The 19,839-nt window shown below is 40.3% G+C and overlaps 2 protein-coding genes across 4 annotated transcripts; one reads left to right on the top strand and one right to left on the bottom strand.

Annotated features, from left to right (window-relative positions):
* Positions 1-6: 6 nt before the first annotated feature.
* On the bottom strand, positions 7-4,794 carry ercc1 (excision repair cross-complementation group 1). 3 transcript variants are annotated; one of them, XM_080037570.1, is made up of 10 exons: positions 4,549-4,794; positions 3,968-4,145; positions 2,486-2,908; positions 2,179-2,282; positions 1,931-2,030; positions 1,403-1,479; positions 901-1,000; positions 661-732; positions 466-534; positions 7-378 (listed from the first exon to the last, which is right to left on the bottom strand). In XM_080037570.1, the coding sequence occupies exons 2-10, from the start codon at positions 3,992-3,994 to the stop codon at positions 316-318; spliced, it is 1,035 nt and encodes a 344-aa protein (XP_079893696.1). In that variant the 5' UTR covers positions 3,995-4,145; positions 4,549-4,794; the 3' UTR covers positions 7-315. The 3 variants fall into 3 exon arrangements, with proteins under 3 accessions (XP_079893696.1, XP_079893697.1, XP_079893695.1); XM_080037571.1 differs by having other exon boundaries at positions 3,968-4,142; XM_080037569.1 differs by lacking the exons at positions 3,968-4,145; positions 4,549-4,794 and adding an exon at positions 3,108-3,248.
* sona (SON DNA and RNA binding protein a) lies at positions 4,119-16,235 on the top strand. Its single transcript, XM_080037568.1, has 10 exons — positions 4,119-4,255; positions 6,472-6,568; positions 6,919-7,126; positions 7,375-7,445; positions 9,111-10,892; positions 11,178-11,580; positions 11,828-12,342; positions 12,540-13,045; positions 13,214-13,306; positions 14,114-16,235. The coding sequence occupies exons 2-9, from the start codon at positions 6,541-6,543 to the stop codon at positions 13,286-13,288; spliced, it is 3,588 nt and encodes a 1,195-aa protein (XP_079893694.1). The 5' UTR covers positions 4,119-4,255; positions 6,472-6,540; the 3' UTR covers positions 13,289-13,306; positions 14,114-16,235.
* Positions 16,236-19,839: the final 3,604 nt, after the last annotated feature.

Genomic DNA, 19,839 nt, shown 5'->3' with positions numbered 1-19,839 from the left:
AACACAAATGTTACAAAAAAGTTTATTTATTAAAAAAAATATAAAACGGTTCACAAATGAAATCACACCATATAAAGCAGAGCATCATGTGTGGCTCCAACAGTTGAGTCACTTTTTGTTGTTTGCAATTGTTGCTGATTCTCAGTCAGGGAGCAGTCACATTTTACACATTTCTTTCTTCCCCTCAGAACATCAAGCCAGTTTATAATATTTAATTCAGTTGTCTGATGTGTGTTTTGTGCATTGCATGCTGTCCAACATGATGACCATCATTGTAGAGTTATTTTCCTGTCACACATCCTTGATGAAGCAGTTTCAGCCGTCTTTTGTCTTGGACTTAAGGAAGGGCTTATGCAGCACATCATAGAATCGCCGTGCCTGCGCACAAAATGTCAACATGGTCATTTATAAAATGTGCCTTAATCAGCCTTTGGTAAATTCATATGGAGCACATGTTAAACTCACTTTTTGTGGTCCGAGGCCCGGACAGAGGACCAAGTCTTCTTTAGAGGCACTGATGATTCCTTCTACAGACTTAAAAAATAAAGATAAAAAGTTGAAAACTGAAAATTCATCATTCCTATCAGTACATTGGCCATTGCATTCTCTCTGAAGACATCACTAAATGGAGATAAGATACATTTTCGTTTAAGTACTCACTGAGAAAGTGGACAGCAAAGTAATGGCATCGGTCTTGTTTATAGACTTCACAGTGGTCAGGCAATCTGTAACCTTAAAACAAACCAATACAATCAGCACCTTAGACTTTTGATTCCAGATCAATGAAATATCAATGTTAAATCATATGTGTTCAACATTTTCTAAAATGGAGAAATTTCCAGCAACAATAAAAGCAATTGACCTAACAGTCATTAATTAGACAATGATGTATCCTCACACCTTTGACAGATAGTCTTTTTCAACTTGCTCCTTCAGTACGTCTGCTGGTTTCTTCTCATATGACTTATAGGTTTCCAGGTAACGCCCTGCCTCCTCTGGACTGTAAAAATATTATGGAGAAAAAATTGGGTTGGTATAGGTTTCTTTTTTATTTCTTTTATAGTTGGTTTATGAATCAGGCCCAGGTTCCATGTTATACAGAAAAATGTGCTAAAGCTAGGATAGAAGGTTAAATTTTACTGATTGATCCTGGCACATAATTTTAAAAATGAGTGTGTAATGTTACAATAAGATGCTTCAAGTATGACAAGACATCAACTAACCATGACAAACCTAAAGATTCATTACACAACACATAAAAACATGTGAAATATCATAAATGTATCTTTTGTATTCACACATTTTAGCCGAGAATCATGTGCAGTAAACATGTAAAGAAGTTTCCAAGTACACTCGTAGTACACTTTTATGGCTGTGTCCTATGAAAAACTGTTGGTCGCACCTCCAAGCCAATATAAGAGTGCAGTCAGCCATGATGCCTATTCGAGCCAGCTCCTTCAACGCATGATGAGGATCTTTCTGTGTTGAAAAACAAGTGTTAATGAAAGAAGCTACATTTATTGTTAGAGATCTATAAATAAATGTATTCTGAGTTTTTTTTGTCCAAGAACTTCACGTTTTTCATATCTGCACAAGTCAGGACTTAAATAACACCACTACTAGCTAAAGTAATTAAACTGAAAAAAAGAGAAGAAGTACAGCCATTTCGTGTATATATTTTTGCTAGGAATGTGCTTCAAAACCCGTTTTTTTCCAGAGGGAAATATGAGGGTTTAATATGATTAGATTGAGAAGAGAAAATGGGAGACAATAAATATATTTTCCTACATGCAAAGTTTGAACACAGGACAAAAAAATAAAAATAACAACAACAATAATAATAATAATAATAATAATAATAATAATGTTTGCTTGCAAGCGTTAAAACACTGCACTTCAGTTGTCTTACTCAGAGAGTGGTTTTACTCACCACATCTACCTGTACCAGTAACACTCGCAGAGTGAAAGTCTGTCCAAGCAGCTTGAGACGGTCGTGGATATAGTTTGGATTGAGATTGTGATACCTCAGACTTTAAGCCAGAACCAAACGTTACAGCAAAGCAAAACACACAAGAGAAAAAAAGTTAACATTAGCTACGTTTAAACATCAGAAATATTAAATCAACCAAATATCCAAACACACAGACACCATTTTCTTGAGGCATATTAAAGACCCACCTCAGGAAGAGAGCACAAGTTGTTTGGCCTAAGACATAGTCCGGTACCACATCACAAAACTCCCAAGGGACACTCCTTACAAACTTCAGAATTGGATTTCCCCTCTGAAATAGGAAAACAAAATTGATGATGCAATACCTACCGTTGTGGAAGCCAACTAACATTTCATTATTATTATAATTTACCTTGTAGAGGGACTCTGAATGTGAACAAGAATTTGCAGAGAGTGGGTGCATGTATGGATTGTGTATCAAACCCATAACTTCTTATTGCCTGAATCAAGAGGCACATACATTTTGATGCGTACCTGTCTAGGGCTGACAATAATACTGCTCCCAGACCCCGCTGGTTTTGGTCCCAGACTGAGGATTGGTTCCAACCTTTGGCGGCTGCCCTCTTTTTGCTCTGTGTCAGCCACCTGTGACTCCTCGCTCTTCTCAACTCGTTCAGATCCAACGTCATTCCCTTTAGCCTGAACATCTACACATCCTCCTGGGACAGACGACACTGCATCAGGCTCACTTTGCCCCAGGTTTGTACCTCCAGCACCTTCAGTCCTGATCACTGTGGAGGGGTTCTCTCTCTGAGGTGGAGGAGCAGCCACATTGCTTTTACTTTGGACGATATAGTCTGCATAGGACAAGGGCTCAGAAGCCGGCTTTGCTGAGGATGAAGTTGGTGCTGAGGTGTTCTGTCCTCCTTTGACTGAAGATTGAAACTGCGGCTTTGGCTGGAAAACAATCACATGTAAATCGTGTCTGAGAGTCGAGAATTATGAAATGAATCATGTAAAACTTACGTTTCATTAAGCTATCATAATCAAAGTTGTGGGTTGCTTTTTCGAAATATGAACATTTTATTTACCAGCTGCTAGCTACCCAGCTAATATCTCTCAGTCGTAAAGTTACTGATAATAACAAGATACCGACCGGTGTTCTTTCTTTAGTGAAAGCAGAGTCGTCCAGGTTGATGTTAAACCGCTTCTTCATGTCTTGAAATTATACAGACGTCTCAATTGAACACATGTGTCTACTCTCTGCTCTATATCCCCTCGCCGCACGAGACGAGTGCTACTGCCAAGAGAGCGTTGAGCTATACAATAACAACATGACTTCCGGCCCCAATCCTTCAGAATAATAGCAACGCCTGTTTAATATTAACTGAGAAGGAAATGTTAATGAAATTTGTATCACTCAGATGTTCTAATAAAATCCTCATTTGATCTGCAACCATATAATAAGAAGAAGACAAAAAACACATCCGGAAGGCTAATAGGTCCATGGCTACGAGTGACATTTTGAAAGTTCAGCCAAACTTAAACCTAAAAGAAAGAAAGAAAGAAAGAAAGAAAGAAAGAAAGAAAGAAAGAAGAAAAATAAGAATATATAGGATCATCATGCACATTTATTCATATATTATTATTTTGAAGGAAGCTAGATAGAAAGGTGGATAGAAAGGTGGCTAGATAGAGAGACAGACAGACAGACAGACAAGACAGACAGACAGACAGACAGACAGATAGACAGATAGACAGATAGATAGATAGATAGATAGATAGATAGATAGATAGATAGATAGATAGATAGATAGATAGATAGATAGATAGATAGATAGATAGATAGATAGATAGATAGATAGATAGATATGAAACGAGACACTGCTACTTACGAAAACATTAATGTTTTGATGCTGAAGAGAGCTATGTCAAAACCAGGTATATTATTAACATATACTCAATGTCTGTCGCATACACCACTAGGTTAGATTATTTACGCGTCTAAATTTTTACCTTGATACCTCGAGTCAAAGGCCACATTGTCCGTCGGTCTGGTCTGTCCAAGAGGTCACGCGATCCTCGGAGTTTGAGTCCAGAGTTGCCTAGGAGACGGTGACGCCGCCATTCAAACCGCGAAGCATTGCACTCTGGGATGCCATTTCCCCCCCATCATGGCGGATCGGGTAGTCTGCTAACGTTAACGGTTAGCACATTCAACGATTGTTTTGTGTCTTACATTTCAGGACTGCAGCCGTCTGGGCTTTTCTGCACAGGAACTACAGCCACCAAACGGACACTAGGGTAATTGTATGCTACAGTATTGATGAGTGGACGGACATGCTTTGTTGAAACAACAAGCAGCTAGCGTAAACGTATTAGCATACTGGCTGGTTGAATAGCGCCTAGCATGCTAATGCAGCTAGCTGGTTAGTTGGGCCGCGGCGTGCAGGCAGCGTGTTTGCTAACACAGCGGTTACGTTATGCAACTAGTACGCAGGCAGAGCAATTGACGCTTTAGGGAACATCACTTTTATAATATAAAATCCCAGACATTATAACATTACATTAAGCTAGCGTTGGCTAGCCTTACTGACCTGTTAAATATGCAGTGCGGGCCCTGTAGTATGTCCGGTTATCTAACGTGGAAATTTCCCGTCTGCTGATGCTTCCTTAACCGCTTACTACTTTTATTCTGTTTTTGCTACTATCATCCGTGCTGCTTTGGCCTGCATGTCAGGTATTGCATAATACCGTGATAAACTACCGGGATAAAGTAAATTGGGTTACATTAAATCTAAAATAATGTGTCGGTAATAGTACCCTCGTTAGATTTAGCATAAACTGAAGCGGTAATGTTAATGAGCCTGACGCGTTGGCCACCTAACCTCTATTGTTGCTGTCTTGCAATTTCGGTGGCTTTGATTTTTCATTTAAGTAGTAATTACTTCGTGAAGAGGAATTTTACTGTAATTTGAATCAACGGTGTGAGGTTGTGTTTGTGAGCCGCAGTGCTTTCCACATGTCTATATGGCGGTAAAGCTAATGTTCGCTGTTTTCAAGCTTTACGATTGTAAGTCGAATTCGTTCTTTAATCAAGCACATAGTTAAGTTAAGGAACACAAACTCATCTAGTATCGTGGTGTAAAGAATGATGTCGAATCTTAATCTATTCTACTCAATGGACTCGGGGCTAACAATAAAATACATGTTGACCTCTACTATCACTACTTTGAGAGATCTCATTCAATTTCGAATTAGATTTTGGACTGTGTAAATATTGTTTTTTAAATAGTATGGCTACTCAACCTCTATAATTTACGAGCCTTGTCTGCATTAGCGATCCAGCCTCACTGTAGTCTGGGAGATGCTACCTTTGTTGTTTTAGAAGGGGATCTGATTAATTTGTCCTACATATTTATTCCATGGACTTATGAATGTAATTAAGCGTTGGTAGACCATGTTATTTTTGTTACACCACATCTCGGTCTGTTGTTTCAATGCAGTGTATATTGCCTTGAGCAACTTTAGATACTTGAAATGCATGCTGATTATTCCCTAAAGAAAGCTCATCTGATAGCATACTCAATTTCATATTCTACACTTGCACCACACACTTTACTGGGTATGTTAATACTCTACTGGAAACTAACTAACTATCAGATATTCATATTGACTGTAATCAAAAGGAAAGGGTAATCGGTTACTTATTTAACCTCTGTAATCTTGTCAGCTTATGGGGTTTGTGTGACAAGTTGTCTTTAAGTTTGACGGTCAAAGTGTCAAGTTTCTAACCATAACAATTAAGATCCTCTACGTCAAAGTAATGGGAAAATGTAATTTTACAGTACCCACAAGGTTTTCGTCAAATATTTACTACAATACCTGTGGGGGAAGGAGAGGGAAAAAAGGGATGCACAAGGAGTATACTTATAATAACAAGTTTTTATTTATGTACTATTTTATTATACTTTTCAGAACAAATAATTGGAAACAGAGCGGCTCCCATCTTAAAGCTAAACATTTTCTTGGGACATTTCTTTATCTGTACTCTTACTTTGTTTTAAATCTGTGTCATGTACAACAACTGTCTCTTCCTCTTATCCAAAAGTTTATTAAGTAAAGTTTTCTTTCAACCTCTTATAAAGAGGTATTATCCATCTTATTTGTGGTCCTCTATTGTTACACCAAGAGGTGTTTCAAATATTTTCTCTAGAACACTTAGATTATTGGACAGACTTCCTACTAGAAATAATAATGGCATTCAAATACTGATTTTGCATCTGACCTGAACAAAGTTCCTCTCTTCCCAACCCCATGTTTGATTTAGGGAAATGGCATTGTATCCTTTGTTTTGAGGCTGCACTGGAAACGCATTGCATGGCTGAAGTTGACAGATCAGTGCCCAAAGAAAAGCCCTATTTACCTAGTTTTCCGTGTGTTACTAACATTTTGCTTTACATAGCTATTAAATAATTTTTTGTTGCTTTACTTTCAATACATTCTGTTTCCCTTGCCAGTGTTGAGTGAGGAACAGCACACCAGTGATATTAAGAGGGACTTTTACAAACCTCTGGGGAGCCGGCATAATGGAATGTGCAGTGGACATTCCCTCAGGTGAGTGATGGGTAGTACACCAAGAAATGATGGACCTATGTAAAACCCATGAAAGCTAAATTAGGGTGACATGGCACTTTTAAGTTATTTCTTTCTTCCCAAAATTTACTATCCAGTTGTATTTGATCTCTGAGGGAGCCTGTGCTTATGGATGTGATTACATCTTTACATTGCTGAGTGAATAAACTACAATGGCCATTCTCATCATTAAAAAGAAAGAAACACCCAAATATAACAGTACAGCTATATATATATATATATATATATGTGTGTATTACATATATGTATATGTGTATTACATGGGCTTGCCAAATACTTGCATCATCTGAAATACTGGTGGCCTTGTGCAGGTGAGGATGAAACACCTGAGAAAGATGACATGAACGCCAAGGAAGAGAATGAGCCACCCCACAAGAAAAACAAGAAGCATAGAAAACACAAGAGCAAGAAGAAGAAGAGGAAGAAGAAGGGGGAAAAAGAGAGCAGTTCAGAATCTGGTCCTGAGTCGGATTCAGAGCCTCCACCTCCACCTAGACCTGTCAGGACCACCAGAGCCAGGTCAAAAGAACTAACAATTTAAATTAAATTGTCAATGTGTTTTTTTCTTTGTTATAATGTAATAACACATTTTATTTTTAGTGAACTTTTCATATCTCTTGCTGTGCAGATCTCATATTCAGGCTGTAGCCAAAGTTTTTGAACATAAAAAATGCTTTATTGTCCAACACAGCAGATAATACACCTCAGTGGACTCTTGGTGGACTTATGATAATCATAATAATTTCTGTGTTTCCTTGTATATGTAGTGCAAGACTGGCAGCAGCGGTAGGGGACCATGCTGAGCTGAAGGAGGAAGGCAAAAGGGATGTAATTACAGGTAAGAGCCAGGGTTGCCGCGGATCTTGAAAAGTATTAAAAGTAATTGAATTTAAGTTTCAATATTCAAGGCCTTAAATGTCTTAAAAAGTCTGGATTTATTGGGTGGGCGGCATTACATTTAATCGGGGGTAAAATTAATGAGCTTGCCTTATTTGTTTCTTTCTAGTTTTCTAGTTTAATTGTTAGATTTCTATGTTTTATTTTATAGGTGTTTTATAGGCCTATACTTCAAAGATATCCGGCATGTCCGACACCTACGCTAGAGGCAGTACGGCCGTGTGAGGCTGGGTACCGCATTTAAAACGTAGAAGAAGAATGTGTGTTCCCTTCTTCCAAATTTGTAGTCGGCCGCGGTAAAGCAAAAAAGGAGAGAACGACGCGGCGAAATGCATGCCCAGCTATTATAAATTCAGTGAGAGGCGGAGGGAGGACGACAAATACCGTGGCTGGCTTTTTTCACCCCACGGCCGCGACCACACACTGCCGCTGCTTGTAGGTGCGCAAGCACCCGTCCGCTGATGATATAGGTAGGCTACTGAAGCAAATTACACAACACGTTGATTGTGTTTAGTAAACATGTTAATTTATCTATATTTATTAATAGCTGCTCATCAGACGTTCATTCAGCTCATTCAGGTCGCGTTGACTTGGCGTGAGCTCATGGAGTGAGACGCGGGTCTCTATCTCACTGCTTGTCTCTCTTTCTGTCGCTTTCTTTCTCTCCACTCCCCTTCTGACAGCTAGATAAAAACTATTGCCGATCCTCCCATCAATCGCAGATAGTAGCATACGTTTCCTTCGCCAATCGGTACAACCCTAATACCCGCGGTTTATTAACCTGAACGCCTGCAACAATACTGTATGAAGAAAAAATTACTTTGCGCATATTACCGCAGGTCCCGTGAGCATGGATGTAAATCTTACAGTTGGCTAGGCATACACATACGATTTTGAAATTGCAAAAACCTCCCTTGACCTGTGGAACCAATTTTTAAATAGTTTCTGCCATAAGTTCTGAAAAAGAAAGTTAATGGACTAAGTTTGTTATTTATTGAATAAGGAATTAAAATATGAAGAACATTTGGATTATTCTTCCCCAAAAAAAATCCCATTTTTAATTTAGCCTAATTAAAATATTGTATGCTGCACCTAACACATATTTTCTAAATTGATTGAACTGTTCTTGTTACTAGATTAATCAGAAAACATAAACCAATTGATACAGTTCTATAATTGGTTGAAAAGCTGGTAATAATGGGTTTTCAGGTTGCCTTTACAGTGATCTCTTATATGTATTTGATGGTAAATGCAGTGGGACATTGTCTTCATTCAGACTGCTGAATTTTTTTTTATTTTCTGTAATTAGACAGCAGTTGTTAGCTAAAGTGCATTGAATATTTGTTAGTCAGATTTAATGCAACCCTTTACGGAGTATACTGTAGTGTAGTTTGTCGATTTCTGTTACCGCGGTATTGGTATTATTTTTTCATTTTAGAGGTCTTAAAAAGGTCTTAAATGTCTTTAAATTTGAACTTTAAAAATGTGCAGATACCATGTAAGAGACACTCACTCAAATAAAAACACAATACATATTTCCTTTGAAAGTAATGCCTTCATAGCCGTTTTTAAATGTATTTTTCAAAATCATCTCCTCTCCTCTCAGACCGTGCGGACACAGAGGGAGATGCAAAATCTAAAAAACACAGAAGACACGCGGCCAAGAAAAAGAAAAAGAAGAGGAAAAAGGATGAAAAGCAGGGAAAGAAATCCCCATCACGGTCCCCATCTGAAAGCAGCTCAGCTTCAGGTTCTGACTCGGAAGGTGAAGGAGGTAAAGTACCTGCTGATGGCAAGTTCTCTCCAGCTGTGGCATCTGATCTGCTAGAACCAGTGTCCAAATTGGTTCCAAAAAGCAAACGAGGGGAGGAGAAGGGGGTTCCCATCCCAGTGAAGAAAGAGGAGATATCGGATATGGATGTGTCGCCAATCGGAGTGAAGGACAGTAACACCAATGGATCAGAAAAAGATCTGCCGTCGCCCACTGCAGGCCATGATGAGATAACACATACAGCAACAGTTCAAGTTAACACAGAGACTGGTCATGCTGATGGTTCATTCAGCCATGCCCAGGAACTTCCTGACATCATCCCTAAACAGGAAGGTGCTACCCAAAGAGATGACCCAGAACTGAAAGATCAGGCCAACTCAGTTCAGAGGGCAAAGCTCATTGAACGCGATCCATCCAGGTCGCCTTCCCCTTCCAGGAGCCCAGACATTAAAACGTCTGGGTCAAGTCATAGTCGATCTCCTACACCTAGTCCCAGTAGACAGCAATCTGATAGTCAAACAGCAGAAGCAACGAAAGAACAGTCAAGAAGCAGGTCAACCTCGAAGGGAAAATGTTCTACAACTCCTCTAAAGAGTCGGCAGCTATCCCGCTCCCTGTCCCGCTCCCAGTCCCCTAAATCTAAAAGGAAGTCATTGTCCCCGTCCCGGAAATCTCCCAAGAGACTTAGCTGTCAGTCACGGTCCACCTCTCGCTCCCTCACCCCCAAAAAGAAGGTGTCGAAACCCAAGAAGTCCAAGTCTCCTAAACGTCGGAGAAGCTCTTTGTCTGTTTCCCCCAAGCGACGCAAAAGCTCCAACTCTCCTAAAAGAAAGTTATCGCGATCCCCCAAACGGGGTGGCCGCAGGTCCCGCTCCATCTCTCGGTCCCCAAGACGAAACCGAAGGTCAGATTCGCGTCCCCGTGGAGGCACTAAGCGCTCCAAGACCCGCTCCCCTAGACGAGGCGGTGCAGTTGGCAGGCGTTCACGGTCCCATTCTGTCACTAGAAACCGTCGCTCCCGCTCTAGATCTAGACGCCCCATCCGCCGCTCCAGATCACCACCAAGGCGTGCAGGAGGCCGGCGCTCCAGGAGTCGATCCTTGTCTCGGCGTAAGAGGTCACCACCCCCCAGATCCCGCCGCTCACGCTCAATTCGCAAGCCTAAGCGGGTGCGATCCCCAGTGGTCGTTAAACGCGGCCGTCGCTCCAGAACCAGGAGTCCCCGCAGACGGACCAAATCCAGAACTCCTCCCAGACGGCGCTCTAAATCGCGGTCTCCAGTCAGAAGGCGCTCTCGGTCCCCCGCCAGGAGAAATCGTTCTCTTCTGAGGTCTGGCAAACGCTCCAAATCCCGCTCGTTGTCTCGAAGGCATCGCTCAAGGTCAAACTCACCTTGCAAGAGGAAGTCCAAATCTCCTCGAAGGTCAAAGTCTAAATCTGTCTCTGCAGGCTTGAACAGATCTAAGTCTAGGTCCAGATCTGTGTCTAGTGATGGGCACTCTGACAGCTCCTCCCCAGCCAGATCCACGTCGTCCTCTCCTGTTAAGGAGAAAAAGCTTCTCCCTCCTAAGCCAGAGCAGACGGCAGGAGATATTGGAGGACTTCCAGTTACAACAGGTCAGGCCTTTTCCATTATTGTGTCTAAACTATAAAAGCTTTCATGAATTTTGTTCTTGAATTGATGTATTTGCTCAGTTTCCAAGATTCTCAGCCTTCCATTTAAAAATAAATAAATTGAAGCTCAACTTTCTATTTTCTAGAAACTAGCAAAGGTTATTTGTCTGGCACATCAATTTATTTTGTAAATTGACACAAGTGCAATACTGAAACTATTATATGTCTCTCACTCATCATCATTTCAATGTGAAGTTAATGCATTGTTATTTAACATGTACCATGCAGGTGGTTGGAAACCTGTGTCCTTAGCAGCTGCCTCAGTCCCCCAGGCTGGAAGCTCCTCAGATGAGTTGCCGCCTGAGACAGTTGCTCCCGACAATGACGAGGAAGAGAGTGAGCGTGCCAGCTCATTGAATGAACAAGACGTTTCCGGGTCTAGGTCTGGTTCCGTGGAGCCTGGCACTGGCCCAGATGGTTCAGAAGGCTCAGAGGAAGAAGAGGATACTTCCTCCCCAATCAAAGCAGCGACTTTATGTCGGAGAAGCTCCTCAGGTTCAGCATCTCCAGGAGTGAAGAAGAAGCAGCTGTCCGTGTCACGCTCACCTAAGCCTCGAAGGAAACTTTCACGCTCAACTTCATCACCTCGAAGATCAAAGTCCAAATCGACATCCCGAAGAAAGCCATCTAGGTTTGTTGTGTTTGTGTGTATCTGTTTGTTCTACATCAAGAATCAGTGTTTTGATTTTAATTACTGTAAAGTCTTAATAGGTAGCACATTTTAAAGACCCCATGAGACCTAAACTTGAATGGCATCTATTTGGCAAACCCAATGCTCCCTTTATGCTGAATTATTAGCTGTATTTACAAAGTCAGTATTTTGCAGTGTTGTTATTGTGTACAACTATCCATTAGTCCTATCATTCACCTTTCCTCAGGTCCAAGTCTCCAGTGAGAAAAAGAAAATCCGTCTCTCCGTCAGAAAAGAAGAAGCGGCGGTCTAAATCTCGGAGTCCTGTCCGACGGCGGAGGTCGCGCTCCCCCGTGCGGCGCAAGAGATCTCACTCCAAGTCACGGACCAGAATCCGCCGCTCCAAGTCCCGCTCTCCGGCCCGCAAGAGGCGATCCCGTTCACCCAACATGCGCGGGGGGAGGAGGAGGTCCAAGTCCATAGACAGAGGCAGGAGATCCAAGAGCCGCTCCACAGGCCGCAGGAAAAGGTCCGGAGACAGAAGCAGGCGTTCAAGGTCTCGCTCTGTCGATCGCAGACGCAGGTCTAGGTCGAGGGGCAGAGGGAGGCGCCCCGTGTTTCGCAGTCGCTCATTTGACAGACGTGACCGGTGGAAAAGGGAACCGAGCCACTCTCCCGTTCTCATTCTGCGCAAACAGCGCCGCTCAGGGTCCCGGGCACGCCGCAGCACCAGCAAGTCTCCACCACGGCTCACCGAACTGGGTACAACATTTTGATAGTAACAAATGACTATTGCGTTTAAGCAATACTTATATTTGTTACATTTATGAACACTCAAGGTTTGATTGATGATTTTGTTAATACACTTTATTACACTGCTTGAAGTGTTCTTCATTTTCCTCTCTTTCCACCCCTGTTGCCCTAATGTCCAATTTCTCACCTGCCCTCTCTTTCCTCAGATAAGGACCAGTTGCTGGAGATAGCCAAAGCTAATGCTGCTGCCATGTGCGCTAAGGCAGGCGTACCCATTCCTGAGAGCCTTCGACCAAAAGCCATCCTCCAGCTCCCTCTACCAACTCCATCTCCTTCCCCTCTCTCCCTACCTCTACCTTTACCTCTTCCAATGGGCATGGGCATGGGCATGGGGATGCCAAACATGCCCAATATGCCCAACATGGGTCAAATGGGGATGCCCAACATGGGTCCAATGGGGATGCCCAATATGTCAAACATGACAATGAGTGCTGCAATGGCAAGTATGACAGCAGCCACCATGACAGCTGCCCTGACCAACATGGGTGCCCTGACGTCCATGCCTCCCCTTGCCCCACTTCCTACCATCACCAACAAGCCTCCCCCGAGCCTCGCCCCCCCACAACCAACCCTTAACCTGGACAACATTAATGTAGCAAAGAGGAAGGTCACGCAGCAAGCTAACATACACACCATCAAGGAGCTTACTGAGGTAAATGGGGGCGGTGATTGTACAATAGGTGTGCATGTTTAATAGAAACCATGTCCAGTAAAAGAATGTTGCATAGTGAGTAATGTGGTTGTGTTTTTCCAAGGTGTTATATGTACAAATCTGTGCCAACTCAAAGTTATTGACTTTTTTTCTTTCTTTTTTTTGTAGAAGTGCAAGATGATTGCAAATAGCAAGGAGGAGATGGCCATCGCTAAACCCCATGTCTCGGATGATGAAAGTTGAAACAGCCAAGCCCTCATGGTAATAAAGGATTTTTTTAGTATTTGTTCTTACATTTCTTTATCAGTCTTTGTCCCTGCCTTTTATTACTTACACTTCATTTCGTTGTGGAAATTTTATTAATTTTTAATCATTGATGTGAAATGTTCTTCCTTTTTTATAGCTTTCTGCTGTGACTTAACACACCCCTTTTTTTGATTATCCATTCCTCTTTTCTATATTTGTCATAATTAATATTTATGATTAATATTTTATAATTAAGTCATTTATCAGTGAACTGTTAAAACACAATCAACCCAGTCATTGTTTGAGATTGGATTTTCACCCCACTTAATTTTCTCATACATTTTAATCTGTTCAAAGACACACATCGACTCTTTGGCCTGCTGTTCATTTTATATTATGCCTAGTAAATTTGTTTAAAGACCATTGTAGTCTTGCATATTTAACGTACATTCAACATTACAGTAATTGCAAGAACATAAAGAATATTTAAAAACTTTGTATGCCAGAGTTGAGCAAGCTCAACACTCGTTTACTGAGACGGATGACTTTTGTGCCAGTTCTAGCCAAGATATCAGCTAAATTGTAAAATTTGACAAACGAACTAAACTGTTGTTCTTTCACTATTCATCTATCCCTTCCAAGTACCCTCACTGAATTGTACCTCTATATATGTTGACAAGTTGTAGTTATAATGAAAACCAAATGATTTTCTATGTCAACACACCAACTGCTTTTTTTTATATATTTGTTTATAATAATTCGGGCTAATTAGACAATCTGTTCAAACAAACGATGCCTTCTTGTCCCTCTGTCTGCACACAGCCACTCACCTGGAAGAACTGAAGGAACATGTAAAAATGCTTTATAGGAGGACCTCCCTTCCTACAGTTCCCTTTGGCAGCAAGATGACCTGACTGAGCCTCATAAACCACCAAGAAGAAGAGCACCGTAGTCGTCACAGTAACAATATAGGAGCACCCGTGCCAGCCACTGCCCGACTCAGCTCCCCAGTTTGTTTCTGTTTGTGTGTGAGAGAGAGAGACTGGCAGACGGTCACCTGTGATACCACTGAGAAACTGGACACACTGATATGTGTGCACGGTTGTATGACTGTGTAGTGAGTATGTGTGTGAATTGTGTGTGTTTGTGTATATAGTGACTTTCACCGTCAACACCTCAGTGTTGCTGCTCATTTAAGCAGCCACTGTTGTAATGACTGAAGAGGAGACAAACCAAACGAATTAGTGGCGCAGGTTGTTTTTCTAAAAGATTAGTTTCTCTTAATATGTTTTACTTTTTTGCTTTCCTAAACAATTGTGTTAAGTGGAGACTGCCTCCTTGTTCTGCTGTACCACCCCCTCCTCCCCCCAGTATCTCTAGTCCCTGGTTTTTATAAACAAGTAATGCAGGAAACGTTTTGGTAGATCCTCACTTGTGATATGTTTTCACAAGCTGGGGTCTCCAGGGCGAGAGACAGTGACCACACATTGTAAATCGAATTATTTTCAAGGAAGACAATAAGTCAATATATTAGCTGCAAAAAGAAGGTTTGAACTCTGGAAATAACAAAGATTATAACCTCCATTCACTAAACATAACTAATACAGTTAGTACTGCCCTGGGTGTGATTTTCTTCCCCTGTATTTTAAATGGCACCATCTTGGACTCTGACTTGTTTTTTTAAATTTGGGCTTTGTTGGGATTTTCTTTTCCAAGTTGGAAACATGTTTGCTCTACATTGTAATGGACATTTCATCTCCCACGGTTTTAACGCCAATCTCTATCTTTGCAGAAATCTATATACTATGATATAATTTCAGATGCACACAAATCACACCATTAGTTCTTGGTGGGAATTGCCTGGATAGCATTTTAAGACCAGAACACTACATTTTGTTAAGTGCAACATTTCTGTCAATTGTCATCTGGGGTTTCAGACACTTTGGAGCAAATATCTGAAAAGCATTGCTGGTTGAGAACAGAATTTACCACAATCCCAGGTTCAGCTCACAACTAAGACCTGATTTACTGGATCTTGAACCACAGAGCTCAAGCTTGATCAATGTAATGCTTTTTTGTTTATTTTTTTTGGGTTGAAAATGCAACTTCACGCTGTAAATAAAGGGTAATTATTACTTGTTTAGAGGAGCATTCTTATTCCACTGTGTGAGTGAATACACAATAAAATAAATAGTTTTTTTTAATACAATTTTTAGAGATGCTTTCTGTTGTTTATGTAGTCCAATGTAGAACGTTTAATAATTCCTGAACTGTGCCATTTGTTAGGTTTTTCTGTGTTAGACAATCACGTTCTGTGTCTCAAGATGCTTTTTTTTTTTGTAATAACTAAAACCACATTCATTTTACACCTTGTAACATTGTATTCAGGAGGCAAACAGGAGATAATTTTTACGGTCAACAGAATGTGTAGTAATGTGCAAAAAAAAAGGAAAATCCCAACAAGCCCTTTAAATTTAATCTGCTGATTTAATATCTGCTTTACTTGTAAATGCTGTTATCCCGGCCGGTAGTAAGTCGCCTGTGTCTGGGTAAACTGGTTTTGCTGATTTGCTTTTCTCCCACTGGATAATTATAATGAACAAAGATGAAATTGGTGCTTCTGGGAAAAAGTGGTTGAGAGTTTTTTTTTTTTTGGACTCTAAAAAAAATCTTGTTACCCATGACTCATTTATTTTCACTGGACGGGGAAATCATTCAGGATCCATACGTCTTTGTAGGTCTCCCATGCCCATGGCTGTTCTGACTCCCTACCAGAAGTGTCAAACTGTTCAACTGATTCCCTGAAATTATCTTTAGCAATTTTTAATGACAGAAAAAAGAAAATGCATTTTAGTACCCCCCCCCCTTTTTCTTATCTTTTGTTTGGTCAATTGAGTATGACATTGCTTGCTTTGTACATAAATGTGTTGATTATTAAAAACCTAAATGATCTGTATAAACCTGTCCTGTGTTGTGTTCACTAAAGTCAGGCTCATACAGTTTTACTGCTCATTTCAGACTTTAAAATATTTAGGAATTCTAGAACATAGGGTGTTGGTGGGAATCAAAATGATTGGATTACAGTCTAGACAATACAAAGGATTTGCAGGGGCCTTTGTCTTGCTTCTTTATTTTAACATAGTCATGCATATTTTAAATTATTTGAGGAAACTGACTTTTCTAATGTACTTTTTTTTCACTTTCTGTGTATCAATATTCAGTTGATCAAAGTGATTTAAAGCTGATAGTTTTGGACTAAATAAATGGGTCACCTGTTGTGGGAGTGAAGTGGATTTATCGATATATAATGCGATTTATTTTGTCAATAACCCTTAGGTGATGGGTTTCTCATCATCCAGAGAACCAGAAATCACTAACACTGTTCTTGGTAAACAAGTGCTTTTTTCTCTTTTTTTTTAATGGAAGCAAAATGCAAGGAGGAGATTATGGTTTTGTTTTGGGTAGATCTAAATTAATTAATTCTGCAAAGAATTACATCTTCCAAACCATAAGCAAAAGATGAACATGTCATTACTCCATTTTCTGTCAAATGTGAATAGTGCAGCTTGTTAAGAAAAATAAGATGCAGCTTATTTGAAATCTCCACCAAAATTCATGGATCTGTCTTTAGAAAAAGAAAAAGAAAGTGGAGCGTTGTTTCAAATAAGTTGTTGGAGCCAGATGAACTGTATATTATAAACAGCTTATTGAAACATGATGTTGTAAAATGTAAATGTTGTATTAAAGGTGGAGTAAGCAAGTCTGGAGAATGCTTGTCAAAATAACTTTTTGGTCAAACTCTGAATATCGCCTCATAATCTGCTTCCTGTCTGTACTGTGAACTATTTATTAACACTGTGAAGTCCAGTGACAGCCTAGCTTCTGTAGATGGGTATGATGCTAGCTACGGGGCCCCTTTGTTTACATATTTTTACAGAGCCTGTGTATTAACACCAGATTTCTTTTCAGCGCACGCATGGTACCAACAGGTAGCAGCCAGTTTGTGAGGACCGTTTGTGCGTTCTCCAGAATCACTGACTCCATATGTAAATGTACAGGGCTGTTTATGTGCACGTTTTAAAGCCAAAATATGTATCAACCTACATCCACTACACTTTGTTCTTGTGTGTGGACAGTTTGTATGTTTGCCTTTATGGGAGAAAGATGAAAATAGACAAACATAAATACAGGTTTTCAAGTGGGCACCACTTAATTTTTCTAATGGATTGATGATTAAAATGTACTTTCTGAAAATGTCTTAGCGCAGAAAACACCTGAAGTTCCAAACCCATCCTACAAGTGGTGCACTTTCTCTTTGTTTCTCTTATATTTTGATAGTGGTGATAGAAGATTTTAGTAGGAAAGGAGGCAGATGAGTTAAGGTATAAGGCATTTGACTGATTAAACTCTTTTCGGATTTACTAGAGTAGAGTGAAGGCGACCGCCCCATGGGCAGTCTTTGTGTAGAAAGGCATTAATCTGTATATTTGCTCACTTAATTGTATAAGAAGGTGAAAATAGACTCCAGAATGAGAGTTGTGCATTCAGTTTCATCATGAGGTTTTAATTAAAAATCACAAGAGATAAATAATACAATCATAACCTCATGGATTATGCCACAAACCCTTTTCCTTTTCAGGTGAAACAAGGGGGAAAACATTTAATAATGAAGGTGCCTATTTATTGAGTTGACTTGTTTTAATGGGGAGATTTTATTTCTTCAAGATTGAAAAATTTGGAGACCAAATGAAAAGTTTTAATTTAGAAATATTTAATATTTTTCAAGTACAAAACTTATTGTGGTGGGAAAGGGGTCTTTGTAATAATCTTATTTTTTAATAAAATAAATCTCACGAGGGAAGGAAATAAAATATAAACCGAGGCAAGAGAAAAAGTCAAAGAAGGACAACCCTCACTTCAACAAATTAAGAATTACATAACCGCCCCCCCAACCCCCTTTTCGTAAAGTCCCCCAAAACAAAAGACAACTGCAACAAATGTCTTAATTAGAAATCCAGAGCCAGTATTTAATACCGCTTTCAGCTTCCAATATTGTTTTCTTAATTACTATGTGTGTGCGCGTGTAAGGGGTTAGTAATCTGCATTACCGGCAAACTCTGAGAGTAACTCCATTGAAATAGTCTGCACCGATTATACTCATTTAATTTGTGGACTTTAATTACATTAATCAGTAATTTCAGTCATAGGCCTTCCTGTCAGTGTCTGCATGTGCGCTTATAGTTAGTTTATACACAGCGACCGCGTTTGCATGAATTTGTATGTGGGTTGCATACTGAGCAGCTAGTGAGTCATTGGATTTTGCAGATCAATGGCTGCCGGTCGATGGATGGCTGAGTGCTTTGCAACGACCACCCAGAGCAAGCACTCTGGCCACTCTGTCAGGCAGCCAGGAAAAGAGGTCACATACACAAATTTTCCCTCACTCCTCCTTGCTTTCCATTTTCAAAATGCAATTTCCTCCCACAACATTGCTCCACACTCTGCACACATAGACACATACACACAAACACACACACAGACACAAACACACACTGGATAAGCCGATGAATTCAGCCCTGTGCTGGAGTTCCGGATCAGAGCGGAACTTGTTTCAACACAATGTGAGGCAGACTAACGAAGACAACGGAGACAGCGGAGAGAAAAGGAGGAAAGAGGATTTGAGATAAAAGCTGACGAGAGTGAAAAGGAATAAAAGGGGGAAAAGCTGAGAACAAAAGAGAAAATAAGATGCCTAATTTTATGGAGGAGGATTTGGAGCATGGCCCACAGAGCCAAGTGAGCTGTGTCTGTGACTGTGAGGGTCCATTCACTGGTCAGAGGAGTACAATACATGTCATGACTTTGACTGGTGGTTCACACTGTATTGCTGAAACTGTGTGTCCATCAGCTCAAGTTTGTGCATGTCAATGTCTTCGACAGGACAGAATCGTACCGAACCAAAAGTGTATGGAAGCAGGACAGTCTGCTGCAACAATGGAGTGTGAACATGTACGTCTACATGTTTCAAAGACACACATGTTGCATGTGTGCATTGATATTTCATGAGGGCACCGGGAAGAAGCAACTTTAGAGCCTCATTTATGGATGAGGGAAGTTAACCCATTTCAAATATTCATGCAATCTGAAAAGGAGAAATGGAATATTCAAAATGTTCTTTTATTTTCCATTCCAGATTGAAAGTTTAAATATGTATTGATTTGCACATTGGCTTAGAATGTTAAAATGTAAGGAAGACATTCTTCCTGATCCATGATTCATATTTGAAGGCTTAAATGCTGTGATACAGTAGGTTATTGTTGGACACCAAAATAGGATGCCATACAGTCAGAAATCACTCTTCTTTTAGAAGGATCCCCATCTGCCCTTTATTTTGAAACAAGACTTCTTCTAGAAAAGGACCAGAAATAATGCGTTAGCAACATAACTTAGTTTAACCTGCAATTTAGAATCTCGCATATCTACCCCTAAAAAGAAAATTGATAAGTGTCATAATATTGTGTTTGTTCTCTTCGTTTGAGTGTCCTGCG

This window comes from Ammodytes marinus, assembly GCF_949987685.1.
Source record: "Ammodytes marinus genome assembly, chromosome: 12".
NCBI classification, from domain to species: Eukaryota; Metazoa; Chordata; class Actinopteri; order Uranoscopiformes; family Ammodytidae; genus Ammodytes; species Ammodytes marinus.
This window is presented reverse-complemented; position numbering and strand designations above follow the sequence as displayed.

Coding starts and splice junctions, on each gene's coding strand:
- ercc1 (XM_080037569.1), bottom strand. CDS start 3,167: ATGAAGAAGCGGTTTAACATCAACCTGGACGACTCTGCTTTCACTAAA. Junction 1,001..1,402: donor ACTCTTATATTGGCTTGGAG/GTGCGACCAACA, acceptor ATATTTTTACAG/TCCAGAGGAGGCAGGGCGTT. Junction 535..660: donor CTTTGCTGTCCACTTTCTCA/GTGAGTACTTAA, acceptor TTATTTTTTAAG/TCTGTAGAAGGAATCATCAG.
- sona (XM_080037568.1), top strand. CDS start 6,541: ATGGAATGTGCAGTGGACATTCCCTCAG. Junction 7,446..9,110: donor CAAAAGGGATGTAATTACAG/GTAAGAGCCAGG, acceptor CTCTCCTCTCAG/ACCGTGCGGACACAGAGGGA. Junction 10,893..11,177: donor AGGACTTCCAGTTACAACAG/GTCAGGCCTTTT, acceptor TGTACCATGCAG/GTGGTTGGAAACCTGTGTCC.